At 39.8% G+C, this 17,897-nt stretch overlaps 1 protein-coding gene across 3 annotated transcripts in view; it reads left to right on the top strand.

The window, feature by feature from the left end:
- The window catches only part of SLC39A8 (solute carrier family 39 member 8), a 70,080-nt gene that overhangs the window by 14,066 nt on the left and 38,117 nt on the right, over nt 1–17,897 (top strand). For all 3 annotated transcript variants that reach the window (XM_025873556.2, XM_073892040.1, XM_073892041.1), the window contains exon 3: nt 12,006–12,168. In XM_025873556.2, the coding sequence (XP_025729341.1) occupies nt 12,006–12,168 (163 nt within the window). The remainder of the gene's footprint in view (nt 1–12,005; nt 12,169–17,897) is intronic.

The raw sequence follows: 17,897 nt of genomic DNA, 5'->3' as shown, positions 1-17,897 counted from the left end.
GTTTGTTTTTCAGAGTCCATCGTCTCTCATGGTTCGTCTCCCCCTCCAATTTACTCCCCTTCATTCTTCCCCTCCTGCTATCTTCTTCTTTTTTTTTCTTAACATATATTGCATTATTTGTTTCAGAGGTACAGATCTGTGATTCAACAGTCTTGCACAATTCACAGCACTCACCATAGCACATACCCTCCCCAATGTCTATCACCCAGCCACCCCATCCCTCCCACCCCCCCACCACTCCAGCAACCCTCAGTTTGTTTCCTGAGATTAAGAAGTCCTCATATCAGTGAGGTCATATGATACATGTCTTTCTCTGATTGACTTATTTCACTCAGCATAACACCCTCCAGTTCCATCCACGTCGTTGCAAATGGCAAGATCTCATTCCTTTTGATGGCTGCATAATATTCCATTGTGTGTATATACCACATCTTCTTTACCCATTCATATGTCGATGGACATCTTGGCTCTTTCCACAGTTTGGCTATTGTGGACATTGCTGCTATAAACATTGGGGTGCATGTACCCCTTCGGATCCCTACATTTGTATCTTTGTGGTAAATACCCAGTAGTGCAATTGCTGGATCGTATGGTAGCTCTATTTTCAACTGTTTGAGGAACCTCCATACTGTTTTCCAGAGGGGTTGCACCAGCTTGCATTCCCACCAACAGTGTAGGAGGGTTCCCCTTTCTCCACATCCCCGCCAACATCTGTCGTTTACTGACTTGTTAATTTTAGCCATTCTGATGGGTGTGAGGTGGTATCTCACTGAGGTTTTAATTTGGATTTCCCTGATGCCAAGCGATGTTGAGCACTTTTTCACGTGTCTGCTGGCCATTTGGATGTCTTCTTTGGAAAAATGTCTGTTCATGTCTTCTGCCCATTTCTTGATTGGATTATTTGTTCTTTGGGTGTTGAGTTTGATAAGATCTTTATAGATTTTGGATACTAGCCCTTTATCTGATACGTCATTTGCAAATATTTGCAGACCCATTTGCAGAATGCAAACCCATTCTGTTGGTTGTCTTTCGGTTTTGTGGACTGTTTCTTTTGCTGTGCAAAAGCTTTTTATCTTGATGAAATCCCAATAGTTCATTTTTGCCCTTGCTTCCCTTGCCTTTGGCGATGTTTCTAGGAAGAAGTTGCTGTGGCGGAGGTCGAAGAGGTTGCTGCCTGTGTTCTCCTTTAGGATTTTGATGAACTCCTGTCTCACGTTTAGGTCTTTCAACCATTTGGAGTCTATTTTTGTGTGTGGTGTAAGGAAATGGTCGAGTTTCATTCTTGTGCATGTGGCTGTCCAATTTTCCCAACACCATTTGTTGAAGAGACTTTTTCCATTGGACATTCTTTCCTGCTTTGTCAAAGATTAGTTGACCATAGAGTTGAGGGTCCATTTCTGGGCTCTCTATTCTGTTCCATTGATCTATGTGTCTGTTTTTGTGCCAGTACCATACTGTCTTGATGATGACAGCTTTGTAATAGAGCTGGAAGTCCGGAATTGTGATGCCACCAGCTTTGCTTTTCTTTTTCAACATTCCTCTGGCTTTTTGGGGTCTCTTCTGGTTCCATACAAATGTTAGGATTATTTGTTCCATTTCTTTGAAAAAAGTGGGTGGTATTTTGATGGGGATTGCATTGAATGTGTAGATTGGTCTAGGTAGCATTGACATCTAATGTTGACAAAAATTTCAAATACTTATTTCATAGATTAAAAATAGCATTAATAAGCCCATACTGTGTTAACATTTTTGATGAAAACCCTAACAGTATTCTCCATGACAAAAAATTAGTGAGAAGAATGACATTGTTTTACATTTTTGCAAATCTCTTTACTATCTGGTCTAGTAGAAGACAGCTGTATTCTCATATATGTTTCTGCATTCAATCTGTTGTGACATATGTCACATAGCCTCTGGAACATCCATTGTTCATTCATAAAAGAATGAAAGTGAAAAAGGAAAATGCAGTCTTAGTATTATTATAAAAATAAGTTTGACCTAATATATTCTCTGGAAGCGTTTTGGTAACCCCTAGGGGTCCCTGGATCACACTTTGAGAACCACTGTGCTAAAGGCTTGTAATAAAATTGGGGCTGTGATGGATAAAGTCATTCCTTGTATGCAGAGGTAAGATGACTTTGAAGGATGAGCTCACTCCTACTGGCATTTGCCCCAGCCTTGCCTGGAGAACAGTCATACCTTCTACAACTTAATCCTGGAGAGACTGAGTGGGAGGCCTTTGGTGAGCAGCAAGGCCCAAAGACCTTTTGAGCCTGGCAGCAAATACAAGAAGGTCATCCTCACAGGTGATGGAAAATAGGGTAGCTTCTGCCATCTGGAGGCAGGTCCGGGTCAGAAAGTCAAGAACCCAGACTCAGTGTCTATGCTCTGATACAATGCCAAGCTTTTAGAGGTGAGAGGGCCTTAAGCAACTGAATGTGGATGGGATAGAGCTGAGAAATGTGTCAATAGCTATGGTAAGATCAGAAAACTTTGTGAACCTCTTTTAAAAAGTGTATCATGGCTTTAAAATTCCTTTTTCTTTAGTAAAATTAAAAAAAAATTCCAACTTGTCTTAATTGTGTTTGGAAGAACCTAGAAAAAGAGATTTAAGAAACTCCCCATGATTTAACTTTATTTTTCTAATTGAGATAGGAATACATATATATTGTCTAAAACTTTGGCAAATATTGGAAAACAGAAAGGAAAAAATAAAAGCCACACATAATTTCATCACCCCGAGATAAACACTGTTAATATTTTGAAGCATACATCTCCAGATTTTATTTAACCTTATTCATAGCAATGATGTCACTCTGTGCATATTATTTCATAATAATCTTATTTTCCTGAACAATGTTTCATAAAACAAGGTATCTTCTTTAAATAGCATATCTAGGAAAGGCCCTTTCTGTCTTCTTTTAAGGAGTAGTTTGGAGAGTGAATGTGAACGTGTGCACGTATGTGTATGTGCGTGTGTGTGTGTGTGTCTGTGTGTGCATTTCGGGTGGGAATGCATCAGCACTCTAGTGCCTTCAGTAAGAAGTGTAAGAAAACTTGTGGGGAAAAATGGAAAAACGAATTGGGAAAACCGAGTCGGGAATCACTTGATTAGCCATTTCTTAAACTTAGAGATCACGTGTCTAGAATGTTTAAGCTCAAAAGTCTGTCTTAGTTTGGTAAAATAGTATTGAGAAAACGTTGGAGAGGAAATTAGGGGGGAAGAGTTCAAGAGAACATTGGTCAGTGTGACTCAGTGCACATGTGCATTGAGCAAGATCAAGGAGGTTCGGGAGTGGTAAGTACTCATGTTCCTGGTGACTAAGCTTTGGTCATTCCATTATTGCAATCCTCAGTAACAAATCTGGAAGTATGTTTTCAGTCACTCTTACTTTGGACCCTCCTACTTCCAGTTTGCTTCTATGCAGCTGCTTGCTTGTGAGCTTGTACAATCACCCTGGAAAGGATAAAGGCATGGGACTCCTCCCTTGTTCCAGGGCCAGAAGTGCCCCCCACCCCCGATTGTTAAACTCCAACTACCCTTCTAACATTCAAGTATTTAAGTTGTTCTTTTGGGAACTTTGGCTGGTTGTCGTATTTGAAACATTCTTATGTATACTTCACTTGTTTACTTTTTCGTAATTTTGTTTAGGTTACTACTGTGAACTTAAAATGTTTTCACAATTGGCTTTTAAAAATACCATGAAGACGAGTGAGGAGGTCATTCATGCATTTACTCATTCACTCCTTCAACAAGTATTTACTGAACCCTACTGTGTGCCAGGCACACAATATTATATTATTAGTATTAGTGTTTGTGAATACTGAGGTAAATATAATCTCAAGGATTCCAGAGGTTTCTCTCCCATCACATAATTATTTTGGATCTTCACTTCTTCCTCCTCTTAATACGTTCCTAACAATCTATGGCCCCTCGTACTGGTCTCATGGTCCAGTATGGTTATGTGATGGTAGCTCGGGTGGGTGAATTAACCAGTTGCCTTCTCTGCTTGAGTTGCAAAAACACTGACTTTAAGATAGTAACAGGGAAGCAAAGCATTCAAGATGGCACACATCTAGGTATTCTAGGTTTGATGAACCTGTTACAGGAGGACTTCAGGGTAGTGTCAGCAGCTGGGCATAGGTGGCAGAGAGGGTCGTGCCAGATTCTGGGCTGTGTGCTGCTCTAGTGTGGTCCTTGTGCCTGCCCAGCATTCCTGTTTGGGTGATGGGTAGGAGGGCTATTTGAAAGGCAAAGAATCACAACCATTGTGCATTTCCTTCTTAATTCTCACCACGGTGAGAAAACCTGGCTCATGTTTGATTGTTTTTGAGATCTCTCTTTGGGTATAATGCTAAATATGATCTAAGAGTAATTTAACTCTATGACTCAAGTCGCTTTAGGGACAACAAATATACTCCTCGCCAGGGTCTAAATGGTTCTCTCTTTTATTATCTGTGTTCTTATCCGTGTTCAACCAGCAAAACGGGCATAGCTGCAAGAGGATGGGCTTAGAAGTCAGAAAACGCTCAAAGTCGTTGGTCTGAATTCTGTCGTTAACAGTTATAAGATGTTTCATCCTGGACAACTTACTTTTCTAAGACATGATTTCTTCATCCCAGATTTCTCCTTAAATCTACTTTAGTCATTGATGTGGGGATTAGACAAAGATAGCTTTTCCGTGCTTCTCAGTACTCCTATAATAACTATGGTTTATAAAACTCATTTGTCAACTAATCACATACTTACTTACATTACTGATTTCTGCCTAATGTAAGTTTTTGTGGCTCCTGTCTTATCTCTCCAGCCGGCTAAAGCACAGAACGAACACTTCGGACTCAGCACATGTATCTCGTTCTTCAGGAAGCCTCCGCAGACCTCTTCCCTCACAATAGTTTGGACATATCTTTACTATTCCCCTTCCTACATTGTACTGTAGCTGTAGTATTTGTATATATATGTTCTGTCTACTGAATGGTGAACTTGTTGAAGATGGAACCATGTCTTATTCTCAACACCTATCAGAACACCTGGCCCAGAGAAGATGTGGATCATCCTGTGTTTGGTGAATGAATGAATATATGAATGACAGTGAGGGAGCAGTGGGACTGGCTTTGATGAGAGTGGCACAGATGAAGATTTTGGGTGGATTCTTATTCAAACTCTTACCTGTCGCATCTCTTCAAAGAACAGGAGATGAGTCATTCACTTGGGATCTGGGGAAGGGTGAGTTGTTTGGCTTTCATCTCAGCTCCATACATGGAAAGTTCCAGAAGGTAGCTGTAGTTCTTGCTGTCAAACAACAGGTGTGCAGGGCAAGGCAGGGTAGAGGAGTCACTAAAGGAAAAGGGGTTAGACAGGACTTTTTCAGATTTGGATTCTAGTTCCAATTTTACTCCTGGCTCCCCTGGGGCTTGGTAATGAAATTTAAGGTTTGTGTGCCTCAGTTATTTGACATCCTAAACAACAGCCTGGACTGGGTGTTTCATTCTAATTTTGATTGTCCCTGAGTCTAAGTGCATTACAAGGCGTTCTCTCTTCCTACATTTACCCTCATAAGAGAGAACACAGACACACCTCGCAGGGTTAGTTCTTACTGGGTTTGTGAATTGCTCAGCTTCCACAGAAGCACAATTCATGGAAAAACAAAATCTGAAACCATCTTTGGGGTGACTTTTGAATGGGATGATATTTCACTTCTGGTGTGGTGATGAAGGCCTTGGCACAGTGGATGTGGGATCAGGTGGTCGTAGCGTTCTGTATTATTTAATCTGTGCCATTTGACTAGAGAAAATAGCCTATGTGTTGAGAAAAAGAGGAATGGAGAAGGTTTAAAGAGTGGAAAAGCTTATCTTTTTGTTTTCCCATAGATTCTGGATGTAGCATTCATTTCCTAGCTTTGAAAATGTCTTTTGAATGATTATATATCAATTAAGACTCTTTCATTTGTAAGTGAAAAAACTTAATCTTAATTAGCTTAAGTCACAAAGGCAATTCATTGTCTCAGTTCACTGAAGAGTCAAGCTTTAGGCACAGCTGTATCCAGGGGATGAGGGATGGTATTGGAAACCTGTCTGTCTCTCTGCATTAGTTCACCTTTCTCGTGCTAGAAAAATGGCCTGAGGAAATCCCAGACTCATAGCAATTCTAGTCAAAAAAGATTTTTTTCAGTTGCTCTATCAGACAGTGGGCAGGTGTGGGATGTTCCCTGGTCAGCTCCAACTACATTACATGGAAAGAGGCTCCCGTGGCAGGAAGGTGGTCTGTTGCTGGATGATGGGGATCTCGGACAGGCAAAAACAACAGGCATCCACTACATTTTACTGACCTAGATGTTTTCTTCTGTTTGGGGCTTGTATTACTCTTTCTTGTTCTCTGGCTCTCTTTGGCTGCTTTTGCACAAACGATATATATGTTCCCAAAGCTTTCTCTTCTTTCTGTGCTCTGTCTCCTGATGATCTCCTCCCTTCCCACTCAGCTCTTATCTCCTCACAGAAGACAGCCCTGTCCTTATTTCTGGCCTCTACCTTTCTCAGAAGAAACTCCCTCATCATTTCTATCTGGTGTCCCACAGGCATTATCACTTAAAATGTCTACAACCAAATTGGCAACCATCCTCCCAAATGTGTTTGTTTTCCGAGGTCCCCCAGTCACACTGGTGACAATATCCTCTGTCTACTTTCTCGGAGGTCTAACCTCAAAGTTGTTTTTGACAATTTCCTCTGCGTATCATTTCTCCCTTATAGGAACTTCCTTAGTTCTTTATCATTATGTTTCACAAATTTATCACTTTTTCTCTGGTTTTATAGATATGGGTGTGAGATTTATTTCTGCCACAATTATTAGATTTCTTGACGGAGGGTCTTAGGACTTACCTTTGTGCGATTTTTTTTCTTGGTTGTCATCCTTCAGCTCCCCCACCTTCCCCTTCTTCCGTCAATATTATACCCAGATTTTATGATTCCAGAAGTATTTGTGGGATGAAGGAAAGCATTTATGCACTGCGTAGTACAATTACACGGTTATGATACTAGTAGCATAGTACAACAGTAGTTGAAGCGGTAAAGACAGATTTTATTCAAGAACTGGGCTCAGTTCCAAAGACATCAATGGACAAGTGGGGATTTATAGCTGAGGATCAGGTCAATGAATGGAAAATTACTACGGGGAAACATCATGGGTGGGTGGGGGGGATTTTGATTAAGCAAACTTAATTGGATTCTTGCTGAAGGCAGACCAGGATGATCCAATATCCAGGATGGAGGATTCTCTCTAAAATAACTTAACAGGATTCTTGCTAAAGCCGGACAGTGCAGGCCCTATAAGGACGGACGCAAGACTGAGGCCTCATGGGCTTAGAGGAGCCCGATCAAAGTTTAGTCAAGGACAGTGCCTGTATCATTTTCCACGCTGTGTAATTTCAAATCTTGCCTGACTCGTTGGCATTCATCATAAGCAGGTTTTAACTCTACAAAATGTTGGAGGAGGAAGTTGTCCTTATCATTCAACCCTGCCCTGTCCCCTCCCTGCATCAGCATCTCCAGAAAGATATGTCTGGGAAGGAGGCAAACACAGCAAAAAAAAAAAAAAAAAAAGCAAAATTTTTGATTAGTCAGAATTGGTGACGAAAAAGGAGTAGGGGAAGTGGAAGAAGAAATGCATGGAACTCTTCGGTTAAATGGTTTTGAATATAATTTGAGCTCTCGTGTATGATAGGAATCTCAACCCCCTTACCTCTCCTATTTCCTTACTTTGGCACTTCATCTACCGAAGACCCATTTGAGATCCCCTTAATGTGGCAAGAGACTCAAGGAGTTTAACTCAGACACTGAGAAAATGTCTTTAAGAAAGACGTCAACCCACTGAATACTAGGGTATCTGCTGGCTGGAGTTTGCCTCCTGTAGCACAAAGCTTAAAGGGCTGCAGCAAGCAGCAGGGTGATACCCTCGAGCATAGTGGTGGTGTAAAAACAAATAGATGGAAAGAAAAAAGCTCAGTACGTAAATGTAAAGCAGATGGTAGAAAAGCTCAGGAAGTTTTATTAAGACACATACTACTCAGGCTCATCATCCTGGATCCTTTCATAAGGAGACCTTGTGCCTCCTTCTGGTTTCATAATTTATTCCTTGTTTGTTTTGGAAGCGAAGGGCTATGTTTGAGAGGATGTTTGACCTTCCTCAACCGTTCCACCGGTTTTGTTGTCCCCTCACTGTTCAGGCACTGGGCTCTCATCCTGTTTGCCTCTGCCCTGGGAAACACCGCCCTTTCTTAGACAACTGCTTCCTTTGTTGCAGGTTCAACTTGGTTAAATCAAAGCATTATGGGCATTGAGATTATGAAGCCAAATAGGCGGCTGCATAAAGCTATTGGCATCCTACTTGCTGGTCGATGGCTATTTTATTTTATTTTTTTGTGTTTTATTTATTTATTTATTTATTTTTATTTATTTTTTATTGTTATGCTAGGTTAATCACCGTACATTACCTCATTAGTTTTCGATGTAGTGTTGCATGATTCATTGTTTGCGTATAACACCCAGGGCTCCACGCAGAACGTGCCCTCTTTAATACCCATCACCAGGCTAACCCATCCTCCCAGCCCCCTCCCCTCTAGAACCCTCAGTTTGTTTTTCAGAGTCCACAGTCTCTCATGGTTCATCTCCCCCTCCGATTTCCTCCCCTTCATTCTTCCCCTCCTGCTATCTTCTTCTTCTTCTTCTTTTTTTTTTAACATATAATGTAATATTTGTTTCAGAGGTACAGGTCTGTGATTCAACAGTCTTACACAATTCACAGCGCTCACCATAGCACATAGCCTCCCCAGTGTCTATCACCCAGCCACCCCATCCCTCCCAACCCCCACCACTCCAGCAACCCTCAGTTTGTTTCCTGAGATTAAGAATTCCTCGTATCAGTGAGGTCATATGATACATGTCTTTCTCTGATTGACTTATTTCACTCAGCATAACACCCTCCAGTTCCAACCATGTTGTTGCAAATGGCAAGATCTCATTCCTTTTGATGGCTGCATAATATTCCATTGTGTATATATACCACATCTTCTTTATCCATTCATCTGTCCATGGACATCTTGGGATCCGAAAGGGTACGTGCACCTCGATGTTTATAGCAGCAATGTCCATAATAACCAAACTGTGGAAAGAGCCTCAATGGCTATTTTAAATAAATCAGGCCTGCCATTAATTGAGTTTTGCCACACTGCTAGGATGCTGTGACTATTCTGTCCTTATTCTCATAAAGCAAGGCCCAGAGTATTTTTTTTAAGTTTTTATTTAAATTCCATTTAGTTAACATACAGCGTTATATTAGTTTCAGGTGTAGAATGACAAGTGCACCCCTTAATCCGCATCCCCTATTTTCCCCATCCCCCCACCCACCTCTTCTCTGGTAACCATCAGTTTGTTCTCTAGAGTTAAGAGTCTGTTTCTCAGTTAGGCAAAGCCTAGAGTTTTGTTGTCTCTCCACCTCCTTGTTCTTTCTGGAGACTGAGCAGTTGCCACTGTCAAAGCATTATTATCCATGACCACCTGTCCAGCCAAAATTTCTACACAGGCGCTTCACAGATCATCAAGACTCCAAGCTGTCTTACAGTATTGATTATATGTTCCTTTGGCTACACGATTTTTCCCCCCAACTGTATGGAGGAGAGTGTCTTTAATGATGTATGATGCACAATTAAAGTATTTTTGAGGGCAGTGACTTTCAAACTCTTCACTGCCATTTACGGTAAAAAAAAAATACATTTTACATTGTGATCCAGTATCTCTGTGCATGCTGTGTAACTGGAGCAAAAGTTTCACTAAATAATACTTACTCTTGTGATGTGTGGTACGCTCTATACTTTCTCTTATATTTTTTAGCTCCTTACAAAATGCTGACTGTGACATTGTAAGTGGATTTCCTGACCCACTAATGAGTCACCATCTCAGTCTGAAAAGAACTGCTTAACAGCCATCAAGTTTTAGGAAGTCTTAGTATGTTAATTCTGAGAAGACTTTGGAAATTATCTATGGGCAGCTTCCCCTTTTTATCCTGGGTTAGAGTTGGAGAAACTTGAAGTCCAAGTAGGTTAAGACCTTCTTGTAGGGAAAGAGTGCCATTTTATGTTTATGCTACTATAGCCATTTATTCCTGGAACCATGCCGTGCCGTGTGGGCAGTTTGACCACATGGACTCTAATTTTTGAGTCTAGGTATTATCTCCTGGGTGACTTCATGGTAACAAATAAATTATTCCCACTTTCCTTTGCCCAGTCGAGCTATTTTCTCCCTCCTTTAGCTTATTATCCCCCTAGTCAGCCAAAGGGAAGACTGAACGGAGCATTGAGAGTGGTGAGTCTCCTCTTCTAGGGATGGTACACATCTATCATTGTCATGAATCCAAACCCATTGTCATGGCCTGAACAAGTAATAGCTTTAAGCACATATTTAGGCATTAAAAAGAAACAAAGAAAGAAGTCTAAATGTGAACTTTCTTTAAGGCATTTGCAATTTTAGTTTTGACATGTGCACACATCTTGGTGTATTTGATGTTTTTTCTTCTTAATAATCAGTAGTGATCTTTTTTTTTACCTACATTTAAAATTTTTAGTTTCATTGTTTCTGTTGTAAAGGGAATCACAGAGCTTCATGGTCAAACAGTTAACATCAACTTTTGAGTTCTCAAACACCATTCATAGAGTGTTTGTCAGCTTGTGCTGCCATAACAGAATACTGTCAACTGGGTAGCTTAAACAATGGAAATTAGTTTTGTCGCAGTTCTGGAGACTGGAAGTTCAAATCGAGAGGTCAGAAGGGTCGATGTCTGGTAAGGGCTCTGTCTTTGGATTGCAAATGGATGCTTTCTAGCTGTCTACTCACATGGTGGAGAGAGAAAGGGCAGGCAAGCTCTTCGGTGTCTTTTCTTAGAAGACCACTAATCTAGTTGGACTAGGACACCACCCTCATTACCTCATCTAACCCTAATTATTTTCCAAAGGCCCCAACTTTAAATATCATTATAATAGGAGGTAGGGCTTCAATATATGAATTTTGGGAGAACACAGTCCAGTCTATGGCAAAAAGCCAAGTAAAATCTTAGTGGGGTTTAAATATTGGCTGAAGCATGCAAAGAACTTTTCTGAATTGTACTTATTAAAAATAGACTCTTCTGTTTGAGTGAATGGATATTTTTCACAGTCTGTAATTCTTACGATGATTATTAACCATAGTAACACATTTAATTTCTTTTATATTCTCAATAATGCAAGTATGTGGATGATAGTTTATAGTTAAAATATGCCCAAGAATAAAATGATACCTTTAAAAAGTGATTTTCATAAAGAATTTTTCCTGAAAAATTTTATTAATAGTTAATGAATTTCTAAACAGCCTAGCACTATTTTCAAAACCTTATATAGTGGAGAAAAGCTACCCACCATCATTGAGAACAATACATATTTTAGCAAATAACCATATGTGCTAAAGACATACTTTAAAACAACTATTATATGTTGGAATTCTTATTGCTGTCTAGAAGCATGGATGGGTTTCTTAAGAGACTGTAAGGGAGCCAGGTGTTTGTCTATAAGAAATGTCACAGAGAGTTACTCCAATAGCCTACACAAAATATCCAATCTAAAGACAGAGAGGAGAGATTGATAATATAGAATCCTCTTAAAGCTTTTGATTTGAAAGCTATTGGTCTACTTTTAATGTTTGTAAAGTCCTTGGAAACCTCCAAACCAGTTCTTACCTTTTTGGCTGCCATGGGTAGACTATTGATCAAGAAGGATTTTTTTTGTTTTGTTTGTTTGTTTGTTTTTGCTATTTTTTTCTTGTTTCTAGGTTTAAAGAGGTATGGACTGTTTTAAAATTTTAGGGCTTTTGCGTAGAGTTAGTGCTCTTTGTCTAGATGAAATATTCTCTGTCTCTTTAAAGTATCTTTGCTGGCATGCTTTTACTATGTTAACACATACATGTTTACTTTGTTTATCCTGTTTCAGTGTCTATCAGCTGAAGAGATCTTTTCCCTTCATGGCTTTTCAAATGCCACTCAGATAAGCAGCTCCAACTTCTCTGTCATCTGTCCAGCAGTCTTACAGCAACTGAACTTTCATCCTTGTGAGGATCGGCCCAAACACAAAACAAAACCAAGCATTTCAGAAGGTATGTTGGAAGTTTTTTCTCCTGTTTGTTCGAAAAGTCCATAGGCTCGTCTGAAATTAAATTAACATGCTTCTTTCTTTGCTTTATAGCTTTAGTTAATCTACAAAAGTACTTATATTCTGAAAGTATTTAGAGCAAGAATAATTAAAACTCATTTAAACTTCATGAACTGTGCTCTTCTATTTGTGGAGTCAAAATTACACTTGGTACTGCTTAAAAATTTTGTAAAACTCAATACTTGACTTTATTTTATTATTTAATTTATTTATTTATTTACTTATTTTTGGTTTTCTTTTTTAGAGAGAAAGGGAGAGAGAGAGAGTGAGTGTGGGGTGGGAGAGGGGCCAAGGGGGAGGGAGAGAGAGACTCTTAAGCGGGGTCCATGTGGAGCCCGATCCGAGGCTTGATCTCATAATCCTGAGATCATGACCTGAACCAAAGTCAAGAGTTGGACGCTTAACCAACTGAGCCATCCAGACGCCCCCCTCAATTCCTGATTTTAAAAAATATATGCTTTATGCTGTTCATGTTGGATTGTACATTCACTATTTGGCTCATAAGTGATCAATTTCCATTACCTCGTGCTTATCATATTATTTTAAAAACTTGTTAATTTATCCATAATTTTCAGTAAAGGGTTAGCGAATAGCATGGTTCTAGATTAAATACTAAGGTACTGAGTTATTACTGCTTTAATTTTCATAAACGAAAGAAAATGCCTGTGACTGTTTTAAATGCCTCTAATAGTATTGCCATAGATGTTGGATTTCAAAGGGATAACCTGCTGCAAAGAAATTTTAAAATACTAGAAAACAAGTGCATGCTTACTATATAGTTCACATGTTTAAACATGTAGAAGAATTCTTTTGCAAATGAAATAAACCACTTGTTCAGGGGGTCTGTTTGCCATCTATGTGCAATTTCTTGGTATCCTCAAATTGTTAACCTGACCCACATGGATATTTTAATTCTCATCTGTTGGTACATTGTTCATTCAATAAATGTTTATTGAATGACATGCCAAGCACTGTTCTGGGCATTGGGGATTCAGTAGTCAACAAGGAAACTCCCTGCCCTTTTAGGACTTACAGTGTAATGCAGAAGAGAAAGAATAAACATTTATACAAACAAGCAAATAAATAATAGAATTTCAGGGTGATAAATACTATGAAGAACATAAAGTAGGTAAGGGATAGAAGGAGACAGTGGGTGAGTGTGAGTTTTGATAGGGTCAGAGGAGGCCTTTCCGATGACATCACATTTGAGCAGAGTCCTGACTTAGGGTAGGGAGAGGACTGTGGCAAGATCTTCTCTGGGAAAAGAACATTCTTGGTCAAGGGAACAGTCAACATAAGCTTGGCAATGAGCTTGGCATATGTAAGGAACAGTAAGAAAGCGTGTGTGTGTGGAGCATAGTAAGCAGGAGGGAGAATAGAAGGAAATGGTGCCCGGGGCCTTGTAGGATACAGTAAGTTGACTGGATTTTATTCTGAATCTGGTATGAAGACACTGTAGGGTTCTAAACGGGGGGCGGGGGGGCACATGATTTTGTTTGGATTCATAAAGGATTATTCTACCTGCAGTTTGAAGAACAGATTGTAATGGGGTAAGAGTAGAAGCAAGGAGATTAGTCAGGAGGCAGTTGCCAGGGGTTGGTGCTCAGGATGATGGGACATGGACTAAGGTGGGAGAGGTAGAAGGGAGGGGAAGTGATCAGATCCAGGATGGATTTTGGAAACTGTGCTAGAATGGTTTGCCTCTGGTTGGATGTGGGGGTTGGGAAGAATGAATCAAGGTTTGAGCCACTGAAACTGGAAAGGTGGTTGTGTCATTTCCCAGGAAGGAGAAGACTGGAGGAGCAGTTTCTTATGGGGGAAGCAAGTGGTGAGGATCGGGTGTAATTTTTCACAGGGTCAGTTTGAGACATTGACATAGACCCACAAGGAGGGATGTCCAGTAGGCAGTGGCATACACACATTTAGTGCTCAGACCACAGGTCAAGGCTAGAGATTTGTTGACTTAGAGATGGCATGTGAAGCCACTGGTCTGAGTGAGCACATCTATACTGAGTATAAAAGACTATAAAGAAAGAAAAGATAGGGGTGCCTGGGTGGCTCAGTCGGTTAAGCATCTGCCTTCGGCTCAGGTCATGATCCAGGGTCCTGAGATCAAGCCCCACATCGGACTCCCTGCTCTGCGGGAAGCCTGCTTCTTCCTCTCCCACTCCCCCTGCTTGTGATCCTGCTCTCGCTGTGTCTCTCTCTGTCAAATAAATAAAATCTTAAAAAAAAAAGAGAAAGAAAGAAAGAAAGAAAGAAAGAAAGAAAGAAAGAAAGGAAGAAAGAAAGATAGAAAGAAAAGATAGAGAAGAAAAGGACACCTCAACAAAGGAAGTGCTTATTCTACGGACTTTTGGATTCCTTTTTGCATATATGAATACTTTTTGATCTCTCTCTATCTGAGTAACAGGAATTACAACAGTGACAAAAATATTGATAATAGCCAACTCTTATGTAGTACTTACTGCGTGGAGGGTACTATTCCAAATACTTGACCTGTGTTAACTCATTTAATCTTCCTACAACTATATGTAGGTGTAGGAACTGCTGTTCCTATTTTACAGCCAAGGAAACGTAGGTCCAGAGAAGTTTCAAATCTTTTGCTCAAGAGTACACAACTTGTACATGATAAAGCTTGGTTCAAAACCCAAGCTGTCTCAACTTCAGGATCCACGTTCTCTTTTATATTCTATATTTACGTACATGAAGAACAGAAGGCCCCAAACATACTTTATTAATATAGTTAGCAATTTTGTGGATAACAATAATTTTACAACTAATTGTTTAAGCAAATATTTTTCTAGATTATATAATAAATAGGAATATGTTTGTATTTCTACAAGTTTGTTTAATATGGTTTGCATTTTATATTTAAAAGTAAATTCAGAAAATGCTTTACATATCAACACTTAATAGTAGTATAATGTATGAAAAGCATAGGTTCTGAAGCCAGCCTACCTGGGCCCAAATCCCAGCTCTATAATTTTCCAGCTATGTTGGGCACATGACTATGTCTTTCTCCCTCGGTTTTCTTATCTGAAATAGTACCTTTATCATAAGGTTGCTCTAAGGATTAAATAACTTAATATTTGTAAAGCATGTAGAATATAATATGGAATGTATTTAGGCCCTATGTATACATCTGTTAAATAAAATATATCCACCATGTACATGATTCTGGGCATAGGAGATGAAGCTTCAGAAAAAGCAAGTCCTCTACTCTGTGCCGGTTAGTGACTGACCTTCAAAAGTGTTTTTAACCTTAATTCCTAGGTTTCCTCTATCTCAGGAACCAGGAGGTAGGATCAGGGAATTGGGAAGCAGGAAGTGGGAGCATTCCAAGATCAAGACTGCAAAATCATAAAACGGAAAATCAATAGTTCTAAGTTAAAAGATTAGACAGGCAACAAATATTTGGACAGAGGCCCAATAAAGACAGAAGTGCTGCTTAGGGTACACATTATCTTAGGAATTGAAATGGGGCTGGAGGGGGTGGGACAGGGTAGGAGAAGAGAGAGAAAAATTTCTGGAGAATTAGGGAGACTGGTAAAGTACTCATTATTACTAATCTGTTTAATTTGATACTACATTGCCTTTATTTGGTGTACTCTCTGGTTGTATTTTAAAATGTGCAGTTGTGTGTGCAGCTGTGTTGAGCAATTTATTTAGTATCCCTGCGCCTCACTTCTCTCATCTGTAAAATGGAGATAATTATAGTACGTTCCTTCTAGAATTGTATCAAATGAGTTAATATTGCAAATGCCTGGAATCGTGCCTGACACAGAGAAGGAAGACTATGTGTTCGCTCCTCTTATACATGTGTTCATAGGTTCACTCCATTCCCTGCTTCCTGTGTAAGCCTATTCTTTTCCCACAAATAAATTCTCTTTTAAGTAATAAAAGGCCCTGGATTCTTGATTTAACTGTTCACTTAACATAGAGTCAGTCCTGAGTTCATTCAAAGAAGTGAAAAACCAAAGTAAAACTATTCAAAGGAGTCATGATATAAGGATTTTATAAGCATGGTACGTGGTCCAATTACTTTTAAAAATTTTTTTTATTATGTTATGTTAATCACCATACATTACATCATTAGTTTTTGATGTTGTGTTCCATGATTCATTGTTTTGATCAAAGAGCCATGGAAGCCTGAGGAGCAAGGGACAGCTGCCTGGAGGAGCTAGGCAAGCTTTAGAGAAGATGTCTTGGAGTCAGCTTAGAGAAACACGTGTGAGTTTCTCAGGCAATGAAGATAGAAAGATGTTTTCAGATAAAGAACCACAAGTAGAGGTCATTCTGTACTTGGAAAGCATTGTGTTAGCATAAAGGCCATGTTGAGAAGTGTGTGCAAATAACCCTGGAAAAGTCGTGTGGGAGTCAGTTTATGAACAGTAGTCTCGAATAGGGGCATGAGATGATCCAAGCTGTGTTTTAGGGTAGTAAGTCTGGTGGCCACGTCACGTAGTGGGAGGAAGACTGTCATAATGCATCCAAAGAGGAAGTGAGAGATGATGAGGGCCTGAACTCAAGGCATTGGCAGTGAGGACGGAGAAGCTGGAGGGAGAGATGTCTCAAGCAAAACTGATAGGGTTTTGTCGTCAATCGTCTATGAAATTGAGAAATTGAAATTGATTCTAACGTTTCTGCTATCTACGGAGATCACAGATTTCTCAGGGGAAGGTGATGTGTTTCTTATGTGTATGTGATTTTGCCTCAGTTTGGTACTCAGGAACTTCTTTGCATTTTTATGTTAGGTTCTGGATGTACGAATCCTGTCTGCTTGATGAGATTATAAATATTTGTTGAATGAATGAATGAATGCGTGTAGGCTAGTGAAGGGCTAGAAGGCTATTCGTGTTAAAGGAAACTACACATCACTACACCATGGAGGGAGAGGTGGGATTGCGAGGTTTCTCCAAGTGGAGAGTCTGAGGGGAGTAGGTAGTATTGTTTTAGTTGATACGGTAGTAAACAGGAATGAGGTGGACCTTTATAGTTCCAATGAAATGACTTTGCAGGGCCTGGTCAGGGATCTGGACCCGATAGGAAAGCATCTGGAGAAGATAAAGTCATGGTCAGTGCTGTGATGATTCTTCTGGTAACAGTAATATTTACTTTCTGTTCGTTTTATTTGGTATGCAGCATAGACAACATGTATTGCTTTGTGTGTATATGTGCCTACACATTTCCCCGTTCCCCAAGCAAAAGATCCAGGCTCCTTGTTGGCAGGAACCATGGTTCGGTCTATATGTGAGGCTCCATAAGCATTTGCTAAAGTTGTTTATTTGTAGATAGAAGCGTTTGAACTAGAATAGTGGTGAACAACCTTATATTCATGAAGCACAATATAAAATATCTACAGTTTTGCTGAGTCCCTTGGTCTTTTTAAAAATTAGAATACCTATGCACGAGTAATGAAGCATATTGCTAACATACATCAGCCCTGGAGCCAGACTGCCTGGGTTCAAAATCCAGCTTTCCCTCTGCATGACTGAGGCAGCTCACTTGAACTCCGTATGCTTTGGTTTCCTGAACTGTATGAAGGAGGTGATAGTAGTCCTTACCTCACAGGGTTTTGTGAGGATCAAATTCATGAATACATGTCAGTTTCCTTCTTTCTTTCTCCTTCCTTCCTTCCTTCCTTCCTTCCTTCCTTCCTTCCTTCCTTCC

Source organism: Callorhinus ursinus, unplaced genomic scaffold, assembly GCF_003265705.2.
Source record: "Callorhinus ursinus isolate GAN/ISIS: 27379988/994484 unplaced genomic scaffold, GSC_fseal_2.0 scaffold4, whole genome shotgun sequence".
In the NCBI taxonomy this organism is placed as follows: Eukaryota; Metazoa; Chordata; class Mammalia; order Carnivora; family Otariidae; genus Callorhinus; species Callorhinus ursinus.
The sequence above is the reverse complement of the archived record's forward strand: the minus strand, read 5'-3'. Positions and strand labels throughout refer to the sequence as shown.